The following is a 26,644-nucleotide window of genomic DNA, read 5'->3' as shown; positions in this document are numbered from 1 at the left end:
GCAAAGACAACAATAGATGAAGACGGAGATGAGTCTATGCAATCAGTTTTGTATGTGATGTGGGAACTCACTATGGATACACAGCCAGTAACAAACAGGAATAAAAATGATAACTACAGTAAAGTCTCGTTATATCGATATTCAAGGGAGTCCGAAAAAATATCGATATAACCGGGACTATCGATATATCCGATATCGATATAACGAGACTTTACTGTATTTGGTTTTTGAAATTTAAAACCATGGTTGGCTTAAAAATGTGCACATATTTCACACAATTGATGCTCAAACATTGAACTACAATGATAATTAACCCTTTCATGCACTCTGTCACCTGATTACATGATTAGCTGTCCATCGTAGTAACCGCTGTCCCTGAAAAGGTTAAAATGCGTTTCTCTGATGATCTTTTATGTGGCGAAGAGATAATATTTTACCAAGTCACCTTGACCGTATGGAGCAATTTGATTTTAAAATCCTTCTCCCCTACAAACCAAATGATCCAGCATTGTTTTACTTTACAGGATATGTGCTGGCTTCATCAACTTAATATGCCATCACACTTCCAAATGACATATTTATATCTGATTTCCAGAATCTGGCTTTACTTGATAACAATTTTGTGTAGGTTACGTTTAAAAAATACCAAAACCGAGACGATAGACAGATATATCCAATGTGTTTCATAAACGTATTTATTTTATGTAGAGGCCACCTATGCAACTTGCAGGATATTGGAACTGTCCTGGAAAATGTAGGGACTTGAACCCCCACCAAAAAGAACTCTTCTGTTTAAAGTGATTTGAGGCAATATGGCACGAATGAAATACAACTAATTGACATGTGGCTGTGTGTGAAATTTTCATGCATGTAGAACACAATGCCAACCAACAGAAAAGGCCACAGTGCGGTGGTGATTGGTTCCTCCATGCTGGTGTACGGTGGCTTCATAGATATCAAGGGATCATCTCAAGAATTCTGGAGTTTGGATTGTGGTGAGTATAGAACAATAACAATAAAAGTCGTTATGATTACAATTAAAGAGTAATCATGTGTACATAATAAAGCTATACAATTTGTTTAGGAAATGTTGTGGCTTAAAGCAGAACAGACAGCATTTTTTTGGTGCCTAACTGATATCAGAAAATGTTTTACAGCATCTAAAATACCCAAAACACACAGGCTGATATTTTTAGTCAAAGCAAAACACCAATACGTAAAGTTGTTCAAAACTGCCACGGGCCATCTCCAACCTGGAGAGATCCAGGAGTGCTGCCGCCATGTTCGTGACGTCACATTGGGAACCTTCGAGGCGAATCCCGCGATCCTGGCAAGCCAAATTGCCCTGGTCCAGAATCAAAACAATGGATTCAGAGTTGGGTTTCGGTGAAGATGCTTTCTTTTTCATCATCCAGTTATGAATATGATTTAAATAGTTCTGAAGAGGAAAGCATAAGTGGTTTGTCTGTGTAAGCTCTCAGTCGTACAGGAGTGCTCCATCGATGAAAAGGTTTCTTCAGCCGTCATCTGTACTTTTTTGAAGGTGTTGGACGTTTCGCTTCTTATCGAAGATGCTTCTTCAGCGAACTAAAGTCTTACTGGTAGTATCGACCCTATATATATATATATATATATATATATATATATATATATATATATATATATATATATATATATATATATATATATATATATATATATATATATATATAAGCATCTTGGATAAGAAGCGAAACGTCCAACACCTTCAAAAAAGTACAGATGACGGCTGAAGAAACCTTTTCATCGATGGAGCACTCCTGTACGACTGAGAGCTTACACAGACAAACCACTTATGCTTTCCTCTTCAGAACTATTTAAATCATATTCATAACTGGATGATGAAAAAGTAAGCATCTTCACCGAAACTCAACTCTGAATCCATTGTTTTGATTCTGGACCAGGGCAGTTTGGCTTGCCAGGATATATATATATATATATATATATATATATATATATATATATATATATATATATATATATATATATATATATATATATATATATATATCCCTATAACATGGTGGCGCCGGACACTGCTATGATAGGTCCCTACTCTCAGGTTGGGGGGAGCAGAGGACCACTCCCCGCAGCCCCACCGATTGTTCCTACATTCCTGACTAACGACTGGCCTGATTGCCCCACTCCCTCCGGTAGCACCTCATCAACATTACTAATGTTGCCTAACCTATGTTGCGTCTGTTAAGCTCTCAGTCGTACAGGAGTGGTCCATCTTGAGAAGGTTTCTTCAACCGTCATCTGTACAAATTTGAAGGTTTCGGACGTTTCGCCTCCTGGATAGGACTAACCTATGTTGCCTAAGCAGGCTATTGTACGAACGATCCAAATTGAACCTCACCCCACCATATCGGTTTAATGAAGGATTTAGCTTTTTCATGAAAATTGCTTCTTTTACTCCACTTTCAAACCATCTATGTACTTTTGCTAATATTTTAACCTCATCGTCATTAAATGAGTGGTTGCTAGCTTTCAGGTGCATATGTACTGCCGATTGAGGCCCACTAGTATTATCCCTGCAATGTTGATAAAGTCTTTTTTGAGAATTTGTTTAGTCTCAATGTATTGCTCTTTACAATTTTCATTCTTACAATACAGTAAAGTTCGTCTGTGTAAGCTCTCAGTCGTACAGGAGTGGTCCATCGATGAGAAGGTTTTCTTCAGCCGTCATCTGTACAAATGTGTATCTATGGCCTGCCAAAAATACATAAAGAAGGGTTCCCCCTCAGACCCATTGTTTGTAGCAAACCGGAGTACCCGGATATAACCCACGGAGGACATGGACAACATGTAAACTCCATGCAGGGAGTCTGTGGTGAGGATTGAACCCACAACCTCTGCATTGTGAGGTCAACGCGATGGACAACCAATCCGCTCCGTTTAGCTGTACTTTTTTGTCAATTTGTTACTGCTAGCTTTGCAAACCCTGATTAATGAAAAACTATTGGAACGTATTGCTCATTTTGCATGAAGAGTATAAGCGAATTGACTGAGGGAGTTTAAGTCCAAAATCAATTTTAAATAGTACACATGTGTTTTGAGGGTTAGTGGTTGCGACTGGGTGATAATAGCACACAGCTGGTTAGTCAACCAGCAATGTTAGCGCTCTTTCTTTTTCAGCATCCAATCTGAATCATTGATAAAGATAAAGGCTTGACCAAAAAATATAACTATATATTGTACCAAAAACCTGGATGGCACAAAACGTATTGAACGTCAATTAAAAAAACAAAAGTGATACTGTTTGTTCCCAGTGGCCCATGTACATCTCAACCTGTAGACTTGGGCCCCCTGGCTCCTGATCTGCAGTCAACAGTCCCATACAAACTTTGGGTTTTAAACTAGACAGTGACTTGAAACTTGACCGACAAATTGGTGCTGTTGTTGAATCCAGCTTCTTTCATCATAGGCAGCTGGCTAAAATAAAACCTCTTATTTCTCTTGAGCACTTTGAAGCAGTAATTCATGCCTTTGTCACATCTCAGCTCAATTACTGTAATGCGCTTTACCTTGAAGTCAGCCAATCCTCCTTGAAGCATCTCTTGCTAGTCCAGAATGCTGCTGCTCGCCTCTTGACTGGTACTAATAAGAGGGAGTACATAACACCTACTCTAGCATCCTTTCACGGGCTTCCTATACATTTTAAGAGTTCTTTTCAAGACCGTATTATTTGTTTTCAAATCTTTAAATGGTAACGCTCCTCCTTACCTCACCAATCTCATCCACCCCGACACACCTTCCTAGCGCCTCAGGTCTGCTGACCAGACATTATTAGATGTGTCAAAAACTAAACTGAGGCTCAGAGAGGATCAAGCTTTATTTGTTGCTGGTCCCACTCTCTGAAATGACCTGCCACTGAACTATTGGCAAGCCCCCTCACTGCCCATCTTTAAAACCCACCTCAAAACTCACTTGTACTCTTTGGCATTCGAATCAGCATGATTCAGACGTTATCTCAGTTTTGCTCCCTGGTGCTTTCTACTCTCTTTGTGACTGCTTTATTGTCTGTGTATGATAGTTGTCCATGTTAAGCGGTTTGTTCCAGCTTCAGCTGTTGAAGCGATATATCAATCAACATCTGTTGTATTGTAAAAAAAACATGTTCAAGCTGCTCACTTAAACACCAGCCTTATATATGATTAGTAAACTGCCATGGTTTGCGTTATTTTTAAAGGAACAGTCATCCCTGCTAACATGTTAGCCTTTTCTGTATTTGTATTTGTGATCTATTGAAGTGGCACAACCTGGAAACTTGACAGAAAAACACTAAAATGTGTAGTTGTGTTAAGGGAAGACTTGCACATAACTCGAATTAGAGCAAAAGATGGAGAGGTTGAAGAGAAAAAAATTGAGCTAAGTCAAAAAAGAAAAAACAACATTAATTGACATCATTTACATTATTTAGTCAAACAATGAACATTGCTACACATAAACTATGTTTGAAGCGATATTGCATGTTTCTATTTGCCCGACAGAAACCAAGGCTTGGGCACTGCTCGCTGGTTTACAGAAGGGATCTCTTAGCCCCGGTCCAAGACACAGTCACTCTGCAATGGTCTACCAGAGCTGCATGTACCTGTTTGGTGGCTTGAAAGGCTTGAGAGAGCAGAGAGATTTATGGAAATGGAATCCTGCTAGTTCCACATGGACTTCACTTAAAAACAAGTAAGTTTCATCGTCGTAATGACCAAAGATGGGATGTCCGTATGTGTGCAGCTGACAGATGCCCGTTTACAAGTGACAACAAACTTGTGGGAAGAAAGAAAGACAATGTATTAATCATAACCAGGTCAAATAATGACGAACTTCTCAGTTCATCACTAATGGACACCAGTTTCCCTGACTGAAAAACTCACATGCTTACACATGGTTTGTTCAAGTGGTTGCTTAGAACTGCATTTTTTATGACACACTTTACAATTTAGCATTTTTTTTACTTTACTTTTATCTGGTAATTTGGGGCCCAAATTCTTTTTATCTTTTGAGGATTGATATGAGTCTTTTATAATTAGTATTTGTATGTATTTTTTTCTATTCCTAATTTCTGAATCTTTGGTTGTGGGGTTTTTTCCACCCTTTGGTTCATCAAGGATTATTAAGAGTCTATTTTTCTTCTACGAGCATAAGCAAATCCCAAACAAACTCAGGAATGGCATTCTATCTCATATTTTCAATTCCAGAGTAAATTTTTGAATGGCAGCAAATATGTTAATACGAATAATTATAAATATTGCACACTACCACACAGATGATTCCTACATCACTTTCACAGCAGCTGCAGTAATAACAATGTGTCATGATGCTTTCCCCTCCACCTCCTTGGTGCCATAGCCTGGCCCAACAAATAATTGTAGCACCAGTTTTAAGCACTCAAGCTCAAGCCGACTTCACTGGTGGAAAAAGAAAGGCTAACCTGGCCACTGTCCCAGAACCTGCAGTAGCACAAGCGAGTTGGACCCGTTGGGCCAAAATGGCTTGGGCCGCAAAGTCAGAATTTTCTTCAGATATCCTTTAAAAGTGTCCATGTGGTATATCTGTCATCAACACCATTATCTCCTATGTCTGCCAGTGGATCCTCTGCTTCCTGATGGGACGGACACAACAGGTGAGACTGGGAAAAATATCATCATCAACATGCACCACAAGTCCTAGAGCGCCACAGGGATGCGTGCTCTCTCCACTGCTCTTCTCCCTCTATATAAACGATTGCACCTCAAAGCACCCAGCTGTCAAATTCATAAAGTTCGCGGATGACACCACGGTCATCGGTCTCATCAAAGACGGGATGAGGCTACGTACTGACAAGAAGTGGAGCAGCTGGTGCTCTGGTGCTGCCGACACAACCTAGAGCTGAATGCGCTCAAGATGGTAGAGATGATCGTGGACTTCAAGAAACATCTATCATCACAGCTGCCCCTCACACTCTTCAACAAGGACAACACTGTCTTTGGCATTCTGTCAAAGACGGTGACTGTTAGGTTCATTTGTCAATAGAAAATCAAGCAGGAATCAAAAGTAACAATAAAAAGATTATCTAATCTTTAGGACGGCACATAATCGAATTGAATTGCACCCACTGGTGCATGCCTGCTCTCGCAGATGGTGGAGGAGCGTGCGGCCTAGCTGTTTGGGAGAGCTTTTGTAAAAGACCGGCAGAATATGACGTCACTGACCGGATGTATAATAAAAACAGAGGTCCGGGAAAGTAAAGCGATGTAAAGAAAATAAAACGATGTTTACAATGTGTTCGTATAGCGAATTGCCTTAACAGCGACAAGTCTGTGTGCCGACAACAAGTGGAGCAAATAGAACTCTGGTGCTGCCGACACAACCTAGAGCTAAACACACTCAAGATGGTAGAGATGATCGTCGACTTCAGGAGACATTCATCACCACACCTGCCCATCACATTGTCCAATTGCCCCGTGTCAACCGTCAATACATTCAAGTTCCTGGGAATCAGTTTCCCAGGACATTAAGTGGGAGGTCAACACCTACTCCATCCTAAGAAAGGCCCAAATGAGCATGTACTTCCTAAGGCTGCTGAAGAAGCATGAGGTGCTCCAACAGTTCTACACCCCAGTCATTGAATCAATCCTGTGTTCTTCCAACACAGTTTGGTTCGGGGCCGCCACAAAAATTGACAAAATATGACTTCAACGCACAGTTAGGACTGCGGAAAAAATGATGGGCACCGCCCTTCCCTCTTGAGGACTTGCACACTGCAGCCAAGACAAGGGCACGGAAAATCCTATTGGACCGATCCATGCGCACCAAATCCAGCAGACATTTAAATAGATTCTTCCCCCAAGCCGTTAACTCTCTAAACAGTAAACCAAACATAACTGTATACATGTAATTCCTCTTTGCAATTATGCACAACCCTGCGGAACAACATCGCGTGAAAATCATTGTAGCTCCAGCTCTGTACTCACTTGAACCACTGTCTGCCTGACTGTCTGACGGTCACAGAATAAGAACTTTTTGCATTGTCTCACAGTTATTCCTGAAAGGTACCACTTACGCTAAGGAATTTGATTCGATTTGATTATCTTAGCCTTCATTTGTATCCTCCATACTTATTTGTCATGTGTTTTTGATGATGATACTCATGCATCGTGTTCTATCGGAGACAAATTCCTTGTGTGTTCTACCAATAAAGATGATTTTCATTCTGAATCTGATCTTCTGCACCCTGCCCGCAACATTTTCCAGCAACTCACATATGGCAGGCGCTACCGATTCATGCGCACCCAATCCAAGAGTCATTTAAACACCTTCTTCCCCCTAGCCATTAACTCTCTAAACACTAACCCAAATATAACTGCATATTGCCTCTTTATAATATATATATTCCACAACCCTGTGGAATATATAATATTTGTTTTAATATGTGGAATATATAATCATTGTAGCTCTCGTTCTGTACTCACTTGAACCACTGTTACTAACCTATATAATCTCCAGTACCAAATAGTTTGAGGCACTCGAGGACATCTGCATAATAACGCACTTGTTTTACTACAAATACAGCGACTGATCACTTTAAAATGCTTCACTGATTTTCTGCACCAACTGTACAACTGTCATCGGATTTTATTCTACCACTTTAGCTCTGCTTAATACCCTGCACATTGTTTCAGTTGTTACTGAGAGGTACCACTTACATTAAGGAATTAGATTAGCCTTTGTGAGTGCCCTCCATATTTATTTGTCATGTCTTTTTTATGATGATAGGAGTGCAGCATATTCTACCGAAGACAAATTCCCTGTGTGTTCTACACCAGGGGTTCCCAACCTTTTTTCGCCACGGACTGGTTTGATGTCAGACAATATTTTCACGGACCGGCGGATAAATACAACAAAATAAAATAATACGACAGGCATGGAAACTGCTTTTTCTTTCTTTTAAATATAATAATAAACGTGACTCCATTGTGTATTTTTATCCAACTTTATGAGCAGAGTCCTGGTAACATCGTCTCTGCCTCTTAATGCTCAATGGTCACCGTGGAAATGTTTAAATGTGCCTTCAAAATAAAATACACCACAAAAACAAGTGCAAAGCGCATAAAAAAAAAAAAACTCACTAGAACTGAATCAGTGGGACCCCTGAGCTTGTTTCTCTGCAACGAGACGGTCCCATCTAGGGATAATGGGAGACAATGACACCCAAAGTGTCTTGCTTACGTCCATTCTACTCCTTAGTTTTGTTTTGGTTGCTGTCACTGCAGAAAACCCTTCTTCACACAAATAAGATATCGGAAACTGCAACATGGTTTTCAGTGCTGTTTTGGCGATCTCTGGGTATTCTGCCATCACTTTAATCCAGAACATCGGCAGAGTTGTTGTCTCAAATATACTTTTAAATCCGCCATCATTTGTGAACTCCAGCAGTTGTTCTTCCTCTCTCACAGGCATGCTAGGTTCACCTGGTTTGTTGGCAAATGCGTTGCGGATCCATTCCTTGTCATTTCGTGGATCTTTTGTGGCTGGGAAGTAGCGTTCGAACTCTTTTAAAAGCAAAGACAGGTGCTCGTGCATCCGCTGGGGGAATTAAGGCTCGGGCTCAATCTCTTCCAAAAACCCTGCCAATGTTTGAAGCATGTCAAATATACCGCTATTCACGCGCCATCCCCACAAATCCAGTTTGGCTTTAAATGCAGCTACTTTATCAGCCAACTTGAAGAAAGTTGTCATTTTCCCCTGAAGTGACAGATTGAGTTCATTGAGCAGGTTGAATATGTTGCACAAGTAACCTAGTTTTGCGAACCATTCCTCGTCACGGAAATGCGCTGCAAGCGGTGACTTTTCATTTTTCAAAATAAAACATGGTTCGGACTCAGATAATAAATAAAACGGAAATTATATAAATTATTTATTCTTTCTTCGCGACCCGTACCAAATGACCCACGGACCGGCACCGGTCCGCGGCCACGGGGTTGGGGACCCCTGTTCTATACACTTGGCCAATAAAGACAATTGTGATTCTGATTCAGACGAGAGACTTTGAAGACATCCATTTTCCAATTCGCTAATCCTCACAAGGGCAGTGGTGGAGCCAGTAGGTCGGGAACACCCTGAACCAGTTGCCAGCCAGTTGCAGGGCACACACCGCCGAACAACATCCACGCTCGCACTTGCAGGCATGCTCCACACAGGGAGGCCGGAGCTGGTCTGTACTGTGAGGTTGAGCCGCTAACAACTTGCACACCGTGCTCCCAACCTGTAACCTGATAGATCATCAGCTGTCCAATGTGGTAACTGGTGTCGCTGAAATTGCCATGGTGGGGTGAGGTTTAATTTGGATTGTTAAAGTAGGATTGAACGACTATAGACCTGTCGCTCTGACGTCTGTGGTCATGAAGTCCTTTGAACGCCTCGTGCTGAACCACCTAAAGAACATCACCGGACCTCTGCTAGATCCTCTTCAATTTGCCTACCGGGCAAACAGGTCTGTGGAGGATGCAGTCAACATCGGACTGCACCACATCCTCGACCACCTTGACAACACAGGAACCTACGCAAGGATCCTGTTTGTGGACTACAGCTCTGCGTTCAATACCATCATCCCAGAACTCCTCATCCCCAAACTTCTCCAGCTTGGTGTGTCCCCCACGATCTGCCAGTGGACCCTCAGCTTCCTGACAGGACGGACACAACAGGTCAGACTGGGAAATATATCATCCACAACACGAACCACGAGCACTGGAGCCCCGCAGGGATGCGTCCTCTCTCCATTGCTCTTCTCTCTCTACACGAACGACTGCACCTCAACGCACCCAGCTGTCAAATTCATAAAGTTCGCAGAGGACACCACGGTCATCGGTCTCATCAAAGACGGCGACGAGTCTGCGTACCGACAACAAGTGGAGCAGCTGGAGCTCTGGTGCAGCCGTCACAACCTGGAGCTGAACACGCTCAAGACAGTTGAGATGATCGTGGACTTCAGGAAACATCCATCACCACAGCTACCCCTCACACTATCCAACTGCCTGGTGTCAACCGTTGAGACCTTCAAGTTCCTGGGAATCACAGTCTCCCAGGACATGAAGTGGGAGGTCAACACCAACTCTATCCTGAAAAAGGCCCAACAGAGAATGTACTTCCTGAGGCTGCTAAAGAAGCATGGCCTGCCACAGGAGGTGCTGCAAGATCTCTACACGGCTGCCATCAAATCCATCCTGTGTTCTTCCATCACCGTTTGGTTCGGGGCCGCCACAAAAATGGACAAAATCCGACTTCAACGGACAGTTAGGACGGCGGAAAAAATCATTGGCACCGCCCTACCCACTCTCAAGGACTTGCACACTGCAAGAATCCAAACTAGGGCGTGGAAAATCCTACTGGACCCTCCGCACCCTGCCCACCACCTTTTCCAGCTACTCCTCTCAGGCAGGCGCTACCGATCCATGCGCACCAAACCCAGCAGACATTTAAAGAGCTTCTTCCCCCAAGCCATTAACTCTTTGAACTCTTTGAACTCTTTCAACAGTGGCCAAAATGGAACTGTATAGTGCCACTTAGCAGTTTTTTTTACGACGATACTAGTGCAGCGTGTTCTACCGGAAACAAATTCCTTGTGTGTTCTACATACTTGGCAATAAAGATGATTCTGATTCTGATTCTGATATATATATTGTTGGATTATTTCTATCGTTCTTGTCTGTAAGAGTACAACAACTCAAAGGGTGAAAAACCAGTAGAAGACTGTGGTACCTCCCTCACGGCAAATAGCAAGTATGGCAGCAGTTGATCCCAGTTTCGGCCATCTTCTTTGATAACTTTCCTCATCATGGCCTTGAGTGTTTTGTTGAATCGCTCTACCAATCCATCTGTCTGTGGGTGGTAGATGGAGGTTCTCAGCTGCTTGACCTTGAGCAGGGCACACAGGTCCTTCATGACCTTGGACATAAAGGGGATTCCCTGGTCGGTCAGTATCTCCTTTGGGATCCCTACCCGGCTGGCGAGAGCAAACAGTTCCTTGGCAATCTGCTTTGTGGTAGCCTTTCTGAGGGGGACAGCTTCTGGGAACCGGGTGGCATAATCCATCATTACTAAAATATACTGGTGTCCCCTAGCACTTTTTGGTAGAGGTCCAACTATGTCCATCCCAAGCCTCTGAAAAGGGGTCTCAATGATGGGTAAGGGAATTAGCGGGTTTCCGTATGTGGGCTTGGGTGCCACCTGTTGGCACTCGGGGCAAGAATGACAGTAGTTCTCCACATCCTTGTGCACCCCTGGCCAGAAGAACTGTTGCAGGATTCTCTCTTTTGTCTTTTCCAGCCCTAGGTGTCCCCCTAGCAGGTGTGTGTGTGCCAAGTCCAGTACTGTAGCTCGGTGTGGTTGTGGTACAAGAAGTAGCTCACGTACTTCATCATTTTGCTTCGTAACCTGGTATAATAGCCCCCGATCAACCGCAAAATGGGGGTATGTGAGGCTTGTCCTTTCCCCCAGTACTACACCCTCTAAAACCTGCACATTCTTCATGGTGTTGGCAAGGGTAGGATCCTGTAACTGGGCTGTACCATACCGGCCTGTTAGAGGAAGCAGCTTCTGGGTCCCTGGGTTCTCATCACCACTGGAAGCCGGGAGATTTTCTGGCGCTGGAGTTTCCTCGGCGGTCTCTGGGCCAGACTCCGTCTCCGGTGGTGCATTTGCTGTCCCTAGGAGGGCACAGGCTGGGGAGAGTGAATTCGAGGGGTAGGCTTGAGTATTCACTGCATGCGTCTTACCTCTCCCATTCCGAGGTAGTCGGGCCAGTCTTTCCTGTGTTTCTCTCCACAGTGGGTGAAAGGCCGGGCAGTCGCGTCCAATCAGGAGGGGGACAGGGAGAGAGTCCACCACACCGGCTACCGTGCGGATGATTCCCTTGGTTGTGGTCATGGTGAGTTCAGTAGTGTGGTACTCTCTGGTGTCTTCGTAGACGCAGGGGACTGGAAGGGTTTTCTCTGGAGATAACCTGGTTGGATCGACCAGCGTTTGGCGCACCAAGGTGACCAGGCTTGCGGAGTCCAGCAGGGCTTTAACATCCTGTTGATTTACCGTCACTGGACAGGTGGGGGGTCTTGTTAGTGAGCTTTCACTACCCCCCAGGAGGGAGGCATAGTGAGCAGGGTGGGCACTGGAAGAGTCAGCGGTCGGCATGGACTCTTCCGCTGGTTTTCCACACTGCCACGAGATGTGTCCCGTCTCTCCGCATCTGTGGCATCGTTCCCCTGTCAGGAAGGGTGCAAGCAATCCCACCCACTGCTGCTTGGGCCACTTTTCTCGAGTGGCGGTTGCTTCAAACGTATGCAAGTACGCCTCAACATCATCCGTCGCCCCCATCTTGGCTAAAAAATCCCCCGCCTTCACCCGGGGCATGTTCTTGGCGGCCATTTGTTTTTGCAAGAGCAATTCCTCTGCCTTCAGTTCATTGGCTCTCCTTTGCTCCTCCAGGAGAGCCAGATTGGTCTGATATTGGGCTTCCTGACTTGCAAGCAGGGTTTTCAAAATGTCTTCCATTTTTGTAATTGAGGATATTTTCAATTTAGAAAAAACATAACACAAATCATCACTGTCCATGCACTTACTAACGCTTGTCCAGTGCCCGCATCCTCCACCATCTGTGATATCATGAGAGGCTGGCTCTCAGCGGGACGGGACAAGAAGTGCAATGGACGACAGGTTTGGATACAAACAAAAGGTTTTAATCAAGGGTTCCAGGGGGGGATTCACAAGCAACAAAGGTTTGAATAGTGTCTCTTCCAATACTTATCAAAATAAAGTCTCTTCTGATACTTAAATCCAAATGAAGTCTCTTCTGCTACTTAAATCCAAATAAAGTCTCTTCTGAGGTAAAACTGAAGACGGAGTTCTTTACAAGAGTCTCTAGGCCTCACCCCTCTTGACGTCCTCGTCATGTAGCCTAGCCACCTTAGCTAGGTTCAAATCCAGCATCCAGTCGTGTGGTCCCAACTGGCAATGAGTTCCACGCAGCAATCAACTTCTCCACAGAGCACAGCAATCGAGCTTGTCTTTCTCCAAACTCCACACTCAGAGGCTCTCTGCCTTAAAAGCCCTGCTTTCCAATCAAGCCCTGATCAGCTCCAGGTGTGTGGGTTTAATTGCTGCCTTCCACCAGGTGGGGCCAAGACTCTCTCTGGGTGGAGCCATCTTAGGGGGATGTATTTGCCCTCCAGGACACAGCCTCTCGTGACATCACAGCGTACATACACAACAATACATAAAAACACACAATGCATGCACAAAAAGACAAAAGACAAAACACGAAAAGGGAAGACAAGAACACACACAAAGACTGCTCCCCCCAACCCCCCCCCCCCCCCTCCTCCAGCCGACCACCCTCTGCCCCCTGGACAATGAAACTCCCTGGGAAACCCCGTAGCAATGGCTAGAATTGTTGACCACGTGCTAGTGTTGGTGAATGAATTGAAATTACGGTAATCCACAATATCACCAGTCAACAAGCAGGCCTCGCCGAGGGAACGACCCCTCGTCTCTTGTGGGTACAAGCAGAAGCGCACCAAAAGCTAGGAGCTTTTGTCTCTTGTCGACAACCATTCTAGCTGCAGCTATTTAAAACAAAAAACCTCCGGAGTGAAATTAAAAAATCTCTCAATTTCCCAATTTCACTTCCGGCCCTCGCGCACAGTGAATTCCAAAAATCCACCCCTTGTGAATATTATAATTAGAATTATTCTGGTTTTACAGTACGATAGCCAGGGCACGGTAAACCAGACATATCTCGATAAATATTAGGATCAATCAGTCGCGTGTATTTTTTCCGTTAATACACTTTAGGCCCGACTTAATGGGGACCTGCCTTGGCCCCATCATCAGAAATAGAACCCATAATTTGAACATGGGCTATAATCGGATTATATCTTCCAATAAAGTCGCGTTACTAGTCTCAATACGTGGATTACGCGCAAAGAAATCCTTCTGGCCACAAAGGATTCCACATTCATTCACCCAACATAGCAGCATGCTAGCGGCACTCACCCGTGAATCATTCCTTAGAGACGCACACCAGAAGGGAGAGGCTGCCCACTCAAACACTCTCGAAGGACAAAGAGACACACAGGGCCCACACCCCCTCCCCTCCAGCAACCATCCGCTAGTAGCCGGGCATTTCGGCGCCAAAATGTTGGATTATTTTTATTGTTCGCCCTTGGTTCATTGCTTCGACGGGTGTAGATGGAGATCGATGGTTAAATCATCAGGGAGCCAGGTCTTGAACAGAAAGTTTTAATTGGGAGAGCGCGGGGCATCGCGGTGTTGGCCGTGCGGAGGGAGCATGGAGAGAGAGAGAGAGATGAACGGGCTGCAGGAGTATTTATGCGGCGCATAGTAATGACGCGACAGGATGTGACATAATCAAAAAGTGACATCATGTAAAGGAAGGCAGGATATGACGTATGAGGAAGTTCAAAATGTAAACAAAGATTACGGAGCGATGTTTAGAGATGTTTGTATGGCGAATTACCCCAACACACACACATATATATATATATATATATATATATATATATACCAACACTATATATATATACAGTGAAACCTCGGTTTATGAACCCCTTGGTTTACGAACTTTTCGGTGTACGAACGTTACATCTATGAAAATTTTACCTTGGCATACAAACTATTTTTTGGGGATACACACGGAGCTGCCACAATGAGTGAGGTGTCGTTCGCGAACGAGCCCGTTCTCCTAACATGAAAATGGTGGCCACTGTTTTTGTCCTCTATTCCCCACCCCCAGTCTTCGGTTAAAGCCACATGATTGGTCAAGAACACAGCAGTGGGGAATGGGGTTACAGACAGAGAGAGTGAGGCCGTTCGACAAAAAAACAAAATGGTTGTCCTAGGTTAAAGCCACGTGATTGGTCACGAACCCAGCAGTGGGGGGGATTAAACATTAAAGAGACAGGCAGACAGAGAGAGTGAGAAAACACACACACTAAAGGGAGATGACAGAGCTTGACAATCAAACAAAAAACAAAAGTGTGAGAGTGTGAGAATAGTGAGAAAATGGACAGAAAACAGTTAAAATATCCCACCAATCAGGCTCCACAAATAACCCGCACAAGTCATCTGTACACTTGATGCAAAAAGCTATCAACCCAGCTAAACAGATCACATTTGATGAAGAACTAGAGACAATTATCACAGAGAAAGCACCTACAAGGGATCATTCCTCAGGATGGTGAAAGAAGCCTATGTTCCTCATCAAGTGTTTAATGCTAAGGAAACCGGACACTCCATTCCATCAAGCCATTAATGACATCACAAAGGTAAATAAAATGACTTTATTGTACAGTACAGTTTATTTCTTTAATCATAATGCTATAGCACATTTATTATACATTAAATAAGGTACAGTAAAGTCTCGTTATATCGATAGTCTCGGGAGTCGATATAACCGTACGGTCGATGTATCCATCCTGCGACGAACTGCATTAACAAAAGCCGCCAAAACAGGGCATCCAAGCGCCATATAAGAAACTGAGCTGGCCATATGAGGTCGCCATTTTGTGCCTCTTTTTTTTTGGGGGGGGTGAGAGATGTTCCCCTAATGTTGCCTCAAAATGGCACATATAATTCTTTAATCAATTGCAAACATGTATGCTTTCCTCTGAACTACAGTGTATTTCAATCATATTCATAACTGGATGTGTAACAAGAAAGCATATTATCTGAATCTGAAACCATTGTTTGGATTCACAAGCAATGCAAGACGTCTTGGCGTGAAGTCATTTTTATTGGTGTTTTGCATTTGAATAAAAAGTGACATTGGTTGTCCTTTAATATACAGTCTGGCATGTACAGTAATTTTCAAAATCATCACGGTTCAGCAGACAAAACAATAAACATTTGCAAAAAACAATTGCATTCATATACAGTACAGTGGGCATGTACATAACACAACAGGGAAACTGCAACGCTTACATCTTACTGTATTATGTATGCAATTTAAAAAAAGTCATCAATCTTCTGCTTCCCATTTTTACCTTTTAACACAAACACTTCAATCTCGTCTGCTACACACGAGCTGGCGTCTGAAAATGAAAATGCCGTCTGCTACACCGGAGCTGGTCACGTAACAAACTCACGGGACGACCGACTACCGATCCATGCGCACCAAATCCAGCAGACATTTAAACAGCTTCTTCCCCCAAGCCATTAACTCTTTGAGCTCTTCAACAGTAGCCAAAATGGAACTGTATAGTGCCACTTAGCAGTTTTTTTGACGACAATACTAGTGCAGCGTGTTCTACCGGAAACAAATTCCTTGTGTGTTCTACATACTTGGCAATAAAGATGATTCTGATTCTGATTCTAAGTCACGTGACCAAGTCGACCAATGGCGCGACCAATGGCGCGACCGATACAGATTTCGATAATGGTGGTACTGTATAGAAACGCCTCAGCAAATATCGATTCATCTTAAATATCTTTGTATCTATATAAACATAGCAAAATGGCCGGATGGGAGATGAAAAAGAGCATGTAGTAACCGGATTATCGTAAAAACCACGAATCGTTCTAAACGGAACTAATTATACATAACAAGACTAGAAATGTGCACAGGAAATGAAAATAGTGTCATAATAAGCAGTATTATCAATATAAACGGTATCGATATACAGTAAAGTCTCGTTATATCGATATTCAAGGGAGTCCGAAAAAATATCGATATAACCGGGACTATCGATATATCCGACCCTGTTTGCATGTAATTTTCTCCGTGCGTGCATAGAAATAGTATCGATATAACCGGGACTATCGATATATCCGATATCGATATAACGAGACTTTACTGTAACGAAACTTTACTGTATATTTTGTGCAGTTTTAAGGCTTAGGAAAGTGGAAAATTATGTTTTATGGGTACCTGGGAACGGATTATTCTCATTTTAATGGTTTCCTATGGGAAATTAATGTTTGGGATACACACTTTTCGCCTTACACACTCTGTCTGGGAACCAATTAAGTTCGTAAGCCAATGTTCCACTGTATAATATAAAAAAAAATCCTCGTCTCACACCCCATGGGTGGTGTCTGTCCCCCATTTTAGCTCGGGTCCTCTACCAGAGGCCAGGAAGCTTGAGGGTTCTGCGTAGTATCCGTGCTGTTCCCAGCACTGCGCTTTTCTGGACCGAGATATCTGATGTTGTTCCCGGGATCTGTTGCAACCACTCGTCAAGTTTGGGGCTCACTGCCCCGAGTGCTCCGACCACCACAAGCACGACTGTCACCTTTACCTTCCAGGCTCTCTCCAGCTCCTCTCTGAGCCCTTGGTATTTCTCGATTTTCTCATGTTCCTTCTTTCTGATGTTTCCATCACTCGGGACCGCTACAGCCACAACAACGGCTTTCCTTTCCCCTTTATCTATGACCACGATATCTGGTTGGTTGGCCATTACCATCTTGTCAGTCTGTATCTGGAAGTCCCACAGGATCTTTGCTCGGTCATTCTCTACTATCTTGGGAGGTGTTTCCCATTTTGACCTTGGGGTTTCCAGTCCATACTCCGCACAGATGTTTCGGTAGACTATGCCAGCCACCTGGTTATGGCGCTCCATGTAGGCTTTCCCTGCCAGCATCTTACACCCTGCAGTTACGTGTTGGATTGTCTCAGGTGCCTCTTTGCACAACCTACACCTTGGGTCTTGTCTGGTGTGGTATATCAGTGCCTCTATGGCTCTGGTGTTCAGGGCCTGCTCTTGGGCAGCCAGGATGAGTGCCTCTGTGCTGTCCTTTAGGCCAGCCCTCTCCAGCCACTGATAGGACTTCTTGAGATCAGCCACTTCTGTTATGGTTCGGTGATACATCCCGTGTAGGGGCTTTTCCTCCCATGATTGTCCCTCTTCCAGCACCTCATCCTCTGTTCCCCATTGTCTGAGACATTCTCTGAGTACATCATCCGTTGGAGCATTTTCTTTGATGTATTCATTGAGCTTGGATGTTTCATCCTGGACAGTGGCTCTCATACTCACTAGTCCCCGGCCTCCTTCCTTACGGCTTGTGTACAGTCTCAGGGTGCTGGACTTGGGATGGAACCCTCAGTGCATGGTGAGGAGTTTTCAGGTCTTAACATCCGTGGTCTGAATCTCTTCCTTAGGCCACCTTATTATTCCTGCACGGTATCTGATCACTGGCAGGGCATAGCTGTTTATTGCCCGGGTCTTGTTCTTGCCATTGAGCTGGCTTGTTGCCTCACCCGCTCGAGGTATTTGGTCGTGGCCACTTTCCTTGTTGCTAGTTCGAGGTTGCCATTGGCCTGTGGTATACCAAGGTACTTGCAGCTGTTTTCAATGCCACATTTGATAGATACTTGCGTAGTGGCTTGCCATTGGCTTCAAGTGTTGTTTTCCACATCCTCATCGAGTTTGCAACGAATGCTGTCAGGGTCCTGTTGACCTTATAATACTCCAAGCATTCAGTGATCCATGTGTGTGGCATCGAGTCATATGCTTTCTTGTAAACAATCCAGGCTGTACACAGGTTGGTCAACCAGCAGCTGATGTTTGGCACCTCTAGTATCTACCAATGCATTTCTGTGCTTAGATAAGTGGACATATGGATCAATATATGTCCACTTATCTTCGCCGCAATGATGCCTGACATGAGCTTCCATGTTGTGGAGAGACAGGTTATTGGCCGATAGTTGGAAGGAACTGCACCCTTTGAGGGATCCTTCATGATCAGGATTGTTTCGGCCCTTGGTTCGCCATCCTGGGTGAGTCCCATCCATCAGCAATTGGTTCATTTGTGCTGCTAGGCGCTCGTGGAGTGCTGTGAGTTTTTTTAGCCAGTAGGTGTGGACCATATCCGGGCCTTGTTCCATCCAGTTTTTCATACCTGAGACTCTTTCTTGTATGTCTGTCGGTGTGATGGTAACTGTTCAGGGAGGTTGCTGTGCTCCTCTTTCAGAGTCACCAGCCATTGTGCACTGCTGTTATGTGCGACCGCCTTCTCCCATATGCCTTTCCAGTATCTTTCAGTTTCCAGCCTTGGAGGGTCTGCTCTGCTGTGAGAACCCTGCACTGAGCGTACAATTTCGCAGGTTGTGTTGCGAACAGCCTGTTTATTCTTCTGGCCTCATTCTCTTTCATGTACCTCTTTAGGCGACTGGACAAGGCCTGGAGCCTTTGTTTGGCAGTTTCGAGTGCTTCAGGTATGGTTATCTGCATGTACCACTTGGGTATTGACCTTTTATTCACACCTCTCTTGGTCTTCGTCAATTGACTCACATCTTTCCGAGCCGCCTTGATCTTGATCATAGGTAACAAATCTCGTGGCTCTCGCGGTTGCTCTTGTAGCCAAGCATCTCTAGGATCACTGATGCTGAAGCATATATCAGCTCATTGGTTTCCGTGATTGTTCCAGCGGGATCGCTTTCAGTGCTGCATTCACAGTTTCCATGAGACTTTCAAGTGGTACTTCACATTGCCGTTGTAATGGGTTTCTTGGTTTCCCAGTTTTCATTCTTGCCATGATCTTATCTCTCAGGTCAGCTGCTTCGCTCAGCATTTCATTCATTGGGGCTGGCTTCACAATTTCATCATTCATTGGGACTTGCCTCCCAATCACTGGTCTAACCTCTTCTTCTGATGTGGCAACCTGGGGCCCTTCACTTCGGAATTTGTGTTGTACCTCATCAATCTCAAGTTGTGATAGCAATTGCCATTTGTGGATATTGGAACACTGAGCTACTAGTTCTTTCGTGATCAACCGTGACTGTGGGTATCAAAGTAACCATTCAGCCCCCATTCTCCGCATGTAACCCCTCTGACTAGGGTTGCTTGAGTAGTAGCATTCCAACAGAGCCATGTTATCGCATCTCATCCATCTCCGCTGTGTTCCAGTAGCCCATTCTTTATCAGGGTGCTCTGCTTCCCCAGCACCTGATGCAGACCTTGTTTGGCCGGGCTGTTGGATTATTTTTATCGTTCGCCCTTGGTTCATTGCTTCGACGGGTGTAGATGGAGATCGATGGTTAAATCATCAGGGAGCCAGGTCTTGAACAAAAAGTTGATTTAATTTGGGAGAGCACGGGGCATTGCGGTGTCGGCCGCGCGGAGGGAGCAAGGAGAGAGAGGGAGAGAGAGAGCAGGAGTATTTATGCGGCGCATAGTAATGACGCGACAGGATGTGACGTAATGAAAATACGACATCGTATATTGGAAGGCAGGATATGACGTATGAGGAAGTTCAAAATGTAAACAAAGATTATGGAGCAATGTTTAGAGATGTTTGTATGGCGAATTACCCCAACATCTCCCCCCTGACGAACATTTTTAACATCGGTCGAGGTGAACAGAAAAAAGAAAGAAAGAAAATGACAATGGAAACATTCTCAAATCAAAGTCATGTCATTCGCTAGCTACGATAGTCAAATCTTCATAGGATCCTGGATGGTGAGCACCAGGATGACGAGTAGGAACAAAATTGTTTGTAGCATTTGTCGCAAGCAGGCCCCAGGGTGTGGTACGGATGAGCTGGTGAATGGGAAAAGGTGTGTGATCTGTCGGCTCCAGTGATGTTCATCGGGAATCTTCTTGACGAACGGTGTGGTGTCCTCGCAACTCCAGACGAAGCTTGTTGCTGCTAAGACGGCTAGCAGCTGTTCAACCGGTCCATCCCACTTTGGCGTGGCCCACGTCATCTTCAGACCGCAGCTCCCTCTTGTGGAGACTAAAAGAAGACTTGTGCCAGGTCACATGTCGAAGGGATGGTTTCATTCTGCACAGCACCCTTTCTTGGTGTTTCTTTCCCTATCAAAATCTGTCTCATCGTTTAGGCTCTGCAATGCATTCCCTCACAGAAATGGCAGGCATTGTTATTGTTAGATTTTAGTTGGTTAGTGTATGTTAGTTGTTAGTGAGTCTGCATTTCTGGAGGGCACCACTTTCTTGTGGAATGACGTTGCAGCCAACATCACTCAACACCAAAAGTGAAAATTTTGGCAATGATGATCTAAGCTATTGCCACTCCCCCCCTGTTGAGACATGAAAAGTCTCAATATGCCAATTGGGAACGTTTGCGCGGAACACGATCCTTCTTTGGCATTGCACAGATCATCAATTTGCATAAAACTGTCAAGCATTGGTCAAAAATTTTGGAGGCCAAATTTTGGCATGTCTCTCAACACCTGCATGAGAACCAATTCATGTAGCGTGTACCACGAAAATTTTGTACATTGAGCACAGCTTCTCCTGCTGTTACTCCTTTTCTGGCACCCAAGCAAATCATCTCTGCAAAAATGTGTTTTTGGTGGACATTTGCATGTCGCCAAATTGTATGGGTGGAGGACAGTCTTCTACAATTTGCACAAGTTGACATGGTCGTCAACATTATGGCGATCTGTGTAAATGGTCATCTCGTACTCGCCTTTTGTCATTCAGTTGGAGGGCACCAATTGACAGTCAGTTTCGCTTCTGCGTAGGACATCCATTCGCGCAACCCAGCTTCATCTGCGGCCACCCTGGCACGGATTCCGCAGGAGTCCTCCCCTTCTGAAGGATCTCCTTCTCTCAATTCTGAAAGAAGCTGGTTAGCGTGGAAGCCCTACACAATATATCTGATTTCAATGTTTGCATTGCGTCTGCAACAAGCCACGTGAATTATTATTTCCACTATGCTTTTAATGTGAGTTCAATTTCTAAACGCCTTTCAAAACTCTCAAGTACACTTTACGGTCACGGGATAATGTACGTTTACATTTTGTCGCATCATAAATTTTGTTAGCTTCTTTTTAATCTTTCTTCTGGGGCTGAGGATCTGTGCATCTACTTTGGAAGATGATATGCAAATGCACAACCTTATAACGCTCGGCAAAGACGGAAGCATGAAGCCGGCTTCTGATTGGCTGCCGTACCGAGTATGCCAAACGAACCAAAATTCAGAAATTTCCAAACCGAATCAAGATTTCTAAATCAGAGTAATTGATTCTGATTTAGAAATCTTTTTTCAAACGTTTGCTTTATTAAATAAAGCAAATGTTTGATTTGGGGAAAAAAAAAATGTTTTTTGTTGCTGTTGTCAGCCACCCGGGCGGAGACGTTTTGTAAGTGGCACACCCCGGGCGTCCGGGCATATGCTATTTCAGACACTGATATGAGAGCGACCATCTTGCGCTGAAAAGTTGTTGGTGATGGACCGTCATATACCAGGACATAGTCATTGATGGGGTGGCTGTTACATGGTGAAATGTAATTATTGACAAGGGTGTCTGAATACACCCTGTAATTTAGCGATGAGTAATCATGAAGAACCCTTTCATGCACCCTCTAACCCACAGGTGTCAAAGTCAGATCTGCCCCCCCCCATCATTTTATTTGGCCAACAAAAGCAAATCAAGCATGGTAAATTTTGTTTTTCTTGTCTTCTTCATATGATTTCATAATTGCACTCCAAGGGAAATGGTAACTAAAATGTGACCCGCAACTAAAATGGATTAGACACCCCTGCTCTAACCTGATAAAAATATTTTGTCTCGGGACACTAGTGTGCCGTGAGTGATCGTCAGGTGTGCCGTGAGAAACTATCCAATGCCCCTTTTTCAAATTTAAAATTTTACAAACATGTATTATTCATTTTCTGCCAATATTATGTCATTGTCCGGTGTCCGTGCTGAAAAGACTGGGAGTGCAATTTAATATTCGTCCGTGGCAACACGTCACCGATTGCCTCGTTCCTGCGAGATGGTTAGTGGTGTGCCGCAAAAAAAATCCAATGTAAAAAAAAACTGTCGTGGTTCAAAAAAGGTTGAAAAACACTGCCTTAAAGGACAACCAACAACATTTTTTTGTTTCCTAACTGACATCAGAAAAACATTTTATAGCATTTAAAATACCCATAAGACGCAGACTGATATGTTTAGTCAAATGCAAAACACCAATAATAATGACTTTAAATGTGCTAAAACTGCAACAAATTGAGCTGCGAATTGAGGATTTTCAGAAAGTCCCACCCCCAGTTCGTGACATCACGCCAAGACGTCTTGCCTTGCTCAATGGCTTCAGATTCGGAGAAGATGCTTTCTTGTTACTCATCCAGTTATGAATCTGATTCAAATAGTTCTGAAGAGGAAAGCATAAATGTTTTCAATCGATTAAAGGACAACCAACATCACTTTTTTGTTTTCTAACTGACATCAGAAAAATGTTTTATAGCATCTAAAATACCCAAAACTCGCAGTATGATTTTTTAGTCAAATGCAAAACACCAGTAAAAATGACTGAAAGTGTGCTGAAACTGCAAAAAAATTGAAACCGGAAGTGGCCAGTTTCAGAAGGTCCCGCCCCCTTGTTCGTGGTGTCACTCCAAGATGTCTTGCTATGTTTGAGAATCAAAACAATGGCTTCATATTTGGAGAACATGCTTTCTTGTTACTCATCCAGTTATTAATATGATTCAAATAGTTCTGAAGAGGAAAGCATATGTTTGCAATCGATTAAAGAATTTATTCCGTGTCATTTTGAGGCATCAAGGGGGGCATGTCGCACCCAAAACAGGCAGAAGATGGCGACAAAGCTCTGTGTGGAAATAATAATAATACATGGGCTCAATGAGCTCAACATTTTTGTCACAACACACAAGGATTCACCATTGCGTTATTTATGTTTTCCTTGTTTTTAATGTGTCCTTTCTCAGTCAGGGGCGTTCCTTCAGTGACGTGACGTGAGGACTCGTCACCAACTCAAAAACAAGACTTCCAGAATATTCAACGCAAGTCTTAAAACATAAAATATAGCTATATGCGGTGGAATCTATGTAAAATACACTCAGTAGAAGTCATTTGAAGCAATTTTAAAAATTATGGACACAACTTGTCCGGGGCGTCGGTTGTCCTTTAAAGGAGTCCTCCCATATCAATTTGAGCTCTCAATGACAGCAATGCCGCACCCAGAAAATGGCACCCAAGCTCCGTTGGAAATGGGCTGATTTGTCTGCTGGGAATTCTTATCAGCAAATCTCAAATAGTTGTCTTGGTGCAACACACAACGATTCACCAAACAAAGTCCTGCAAAATGATTTGTGTGTCACTTTCTCGGTCAGGGGCATTCCAAACGTGATGTCACGTGGAGATCGTCATCAACTCGAAAACACGACTTCCTGGATATTCAGTTTAAAAAAGGCCAAATATAGCTATATGCAGTGGAATCTTTGTAAAATACGCTCAGTAGAAGTCATTTAAAGTGATTTTACAAATTATGGACACAACTTGTCCGGATGTGTCGGTTGTCCTTTAAACGATTAAAATTATGGTGACAGAAAATGTAAGCTTAATTCTGCTTGAAGACTGAATGATGCTTTCCTCTGAACATTAAGTGCAGCACAAGAAAAATGTCAAGTGCCCTAATGCCACTATTTGGTATTTTCCCAGGTCTGGACCCTCAAAATTAATTGGTCACTCAGCTGTAGCCTACAAGGACAGCATGCTTATTTTCGGGGGAGGAGAAAGCCTGAACTATCCAAAGAACTGTTTATGGAGGTACGACTTCTCCACTCATGCATGGCGACAAATTAACACAATGCCAGGATCAAACTCTCCAGATAAGATTCACCATTGTTGCATTGGTCTGGGTCTGAAGTATGCAGCCGACACAACGAACATCTGCTCAGAAACCCACCCAATGCTGCAACATGATAAATGCAGGCCTTTTCAAAAAAAAAAAAATCCTGAACCGCTCAATTTTCTGGATTTAGAGGGCGCTATTGAGATGCAAACATTCACCTTGGAAAAATGTCACCTTAAAACTCTTAAGAACGCAACGGAACTGGACAAAAGCGTCTTACTGGAAAGAAGTCTGCATCATGGTAGAAGGTGTTTAACGTTTGAAAATAAAGCCTTCAGTAAGCACTGGAGCTGCACAGAGGATGAAATACTGGAAGAAGGCGAGCAAGTTATGTCACAACATTTGCCTGACCTGCTTCTGGTGTTAGGGGGCAGACCGTGTTCTGGGTTTACCGGTAATCCTCTCTCAGTTTGGCAAATGACTTTTTCTGACTCTTGAAAGAACAGAGAGCATGCATAATGGGGTTGAAAAACAGTGTTATAGTATTCTTATCTAGTTTCCTGTATTATAATGTTGACATATTTTATTGTGAAAAAAACATGTTACTCTATATTCCTTTTTGATTTGACATATGTATCCCAGAAAAGAGGGCATATTTCATTTTCATGGTGAGACATTTCGTGCTTTCAGGTGATCAAAAAATGTGTGATCAATTAACCGGTGTCTGTAATTCATTGATCTATGTTTCGTCTATTCTAAAAATAGATTTAAAAAGTAAAAAATTTGGCATTATAACATATTTTATTGTGTTTTTTTTTTTTTCAGTAGACATGGACAGATGCAGTCCAAGCCATTTAATTTATGTCGTATTTGTCGAAGTCCTACCTCAACTTTTTAAAGGAGGGGGAATAGCACCTTTTTGTTTGTTTTTGAGTGCCTTGCGATTGGTTGGCAACCGATTTAGGGTGTCCTTTTCATATTTTTTATTAATTGGATTGGATAGTTTTGCCTTTATTAGTCTCACAGTGGAGAAATTTACATTTCACAGCAGCAAAGTGATGAAAGGAATGAAAGTAGAAAAACAAAATACATGATCTGCTGGAAAGACAGCCACTCTCGAGGCGCCGTCTTAAAGTCAAAAGAACAAAAATAATAATAATAATATGACAGCACAAAGACAATATGACAACACAAAGACACAGAGAGTCATTCATTCTTAAGCACTTTCTGTACCCTCTTTGTTACATGAAGCAGAATTCATTCATCTTTCAGACTGCTTCTGTGACAGGTTGTAAAGTATCTTATTTCGTATTTTGGTTACATTCGCAAAGTTATATTGGTTTACAAATGATATATATTGAAAATGTTTATTTAAACAAGGAACGCCTGCTTCGGTTAGTATTTCGTGTCGGACCGATTTAGATCGTTGGACAGTTTTTGTGTGCATACGTTTGCATTACATCTGGGCATTCGAAGTAAACCACAGTTGACTAAAGACGTATCGCACTTCCTTGACCTGTTTTTTTTTTCTGGATCCCACAACACCATATCTCCCTTACCATAGTGGAGAGCGCAACATTTTGGAGGCACCGCTGGGATATTTGCCTTCGAGTGTTGTCGACTCGTCGTGGGTAGAAGCTCACGCCGAATATCCCCAATCAACGCAGTCGGAGTGCCGTCGCCGTTTACTGATTTTTTTATACATGTGCTCTGGTTGCATCTCTGTGCGTACATCCACCACTAGAGGGCACTGGAAGTCTATGAAGTGAATCCGGCCAGTTGAACTGCATGTACCCTCTCGAAAATGGAGTTAGAGGAATTACAGTTGGACATCAAAAGCATTTTATTTGGACTGAATTTTCAACAGTTGTCAGAGTTATGTGCTGAAATCCAAATATCTGGACTGAAAAGACAGCAACTTACAGGAAAGACTCCAGGCCAACTAATTAATATTGTGTCAAACTACATTGAAAGAGCTGAATTAGAGCTACAAGATGGAGGAATGCCAGATTTGCTACGTGTAAAGGACTTGATTGGAAGTATAAACAATTTTG

The 26,644-nt window shown here is 43.4% G+C and overlaps 1 protein-coding gene across 9 annotated transcripts in view; it reads left to right on the top strand.

Annotated features, from left to right (window-relative positions):
• klhdc3l (kelch domain containing 3-like) overlaps nucleotides 1-26,644 on the top strand; it is a 105,502-nt gene that overhangs the window by 51,496 nt on the left and 27,362 nt on the right. For 6 of the 9 annotated variants that reach the window (XM_089003463.1, XM_089003467.1, XM_089003466.1 and 3 more), the window contains exons 6-8: nucleotides 875-995; nucleotides 4,533-4,722; nucleotides 24,458-24,565. In XM_089003463.1, coding sequence (XP_088859589.1) covers nucleotides 875-995; nucleotides 4,533-4,722; nucleotides 24,458-24,565 — 419 coding nt within the window. Of the gene's footprint in view, nucleotides 1-874; nucleotides 996-4,532; nucleotides 4,723-5,626; nucleotides 7,237-24,457; nucleotides 26,086-26,644 lie in introns of those variants that run through there. The other 3 variants (XM_089003468.1, XM_089003460.1, XM_089003469.1) reach the window with 3 other exon arrangements.

The sequence above is a fragment of the Hippocampus bargibanti genome, linkage group LG08 (assembly GCF_051943395.1).
Source record: "Hippocampus bargibanti isolate YZ-2025 linkage group LG08, ASM5194339v1, whole genome shotgun sequence".
In the NCBI taxonomy this organism is placed as follows: Eukaryota; Metazoa; Chordata; class Actinopteri; order Syngnathiformes; family Syngnathidae; genus Hippocampus; species Hippocampus bargibanti.
This window is presented reverse-complemented; position numbering and strand designations above follow the sequence as displayed.